Here is a 1,311-nt window from a genome sequence, read left to right as displayed (position 1 = left end):
TAACATTGTCAAAGCATAGATCTAGAATCTGAGGAATTATGTGTGTGTTCGTTTGTGTGTGTGTGCATTCGTGTGTGTGTGTGCCAACATGCGTGCGTGCATGCATCAGAGCGCACAAGCAGTCGTTCCCTACCATCATATCCCTTGGGTGAGGTGTCCGTGTCCCGTCCGTGGGCCTTGGGGGCCAGGCCTGTCTTCCCCCTGCTGTAGACGTGGTGCTGGCTGTCGTAGCCTTGGCCGTAGTCGAAGCTGGTCTTGGAGTACTTCTCCAGCTCCTTGGCCAGGTTGGAGCGCGGCGTGCTGGTGGACACGTTATTTTTGTAACCGTACTGTGGGATCTCCAGCTGTTTCACAAAGCACATTGGCCTGGAAGATAACCATGGACAGGGGGGGGCGTGTTTGTGTAACACGCGGTGAGAGCGTCTGACTGTCTGCATGGTGCACGTCCTCACTGAACCACTAGGGGGACTTCATTTGTAAGAGCATGAATCATAAGCGCTGCTACGGTAGGCATTCTATTGTTCTTTCTACATCTATATGAAGATAGGATTGAAAGCAGAGAGAGTGATGGAGGTCAGTGTTTACATTCACGGCTACAGGAATGCACTGGGATGAGCGGGGAGGCCTGGGAGTGGTGGTCATGTGATGAGGGTGTGAGTGAGTACCTCAGCACACGATCTGAAGCCTGGCTGGACTTGGGGCCCCGTCACATGGGATGTGCTTCTCCTGGATTTAACCATCTTCTCTGCAGCGCGCGAATGGGGCACCCCGAGAGACTGCAACAGCATTCACACAATGGAGTGAGGCCTAATTTAGCCAGAACACACTCACACTACACATGCACACACAAACACAATGCGCTATGCAACACCCCACGCGCACATGTACTGTATGCCGCACACACACACACACACACACACACACACACAGACACACAACACACACAACCACACACACACACACCCCACACACACACCACACACACACACAACACAACACCCACAACACACACACACACCACACACACACACCACACACAACACACACACACACACCACACACACACACACACACACACACATACACACCAACCCACTGCCACATGACACATAAATCCCCCACACACACACGTGCCTACAGTCTGCCTCTCGCGATAACAGACCACTATCAAGTCAACTAAATTTGGCTTTGATTTAAAAGAATTGCACATTTTAAGGTATAAAATGGAGCCCCACGTATTGATTTATGTATTTCCTATGGCCTAGTTCTTTTATTGCAAAGCCGGAGCTTTCGCAAGATACATATTTTGGC

At 50.7% G+C, this 1,311-nt stretch overlaps 1 protein-coding gene across 2 annotated transcripts in view; it reads right to left on the bottom strand.

Moving 5' to 3' along the window:
- Nucleotides 1-211: 211 nt before the first annotated feature.
- Nucleotides 212-1,311, bottom strand: part of LOC111972546 (myelin transcription factor 1-like protein) — a 41,244-nt gene continuing 40,144 nt past the window's right edge. The window contains exons 9-10 of one of the 2 annotated variants that reach the window (XM_070446465.1): nt 666-776; nt 212-300 (exon numbers count right to left, since the gene is read on the bottom strand). In XM_070446465.1, coding sequence (XP_070302566.1) covers nt 707-776 — 70 coding nt within the window. In that variant the 3' untranslated portion in view covers nt 212-300; nt 666-706. Of the gene's footprint in view, nt 367-665; nt 777-1,311 lie in introns of both variants that reach the window. The other variant, XM_070446464.1, reaches the window with a different exon arrangement.

Source organism: Salvelinus sp. IW2-2015, linkage group LG14 (assembly GCF_002910315.2).
Source record: "Salvelinus sp. IW2-2015 linkage group LG14, ASM291031v2, whole genome shotgun sequence".
Classification (NCBI taxonomy): Eukaryota; Metazoa; Chordata; class Actinopteri; order Salmoniformes; family Salmonidae; genus Salvelinus; species Salvelinus sp. IW2-2015.
This window is presented reverse-complemented; position numbering and strand designations above follow the sequence as displayed.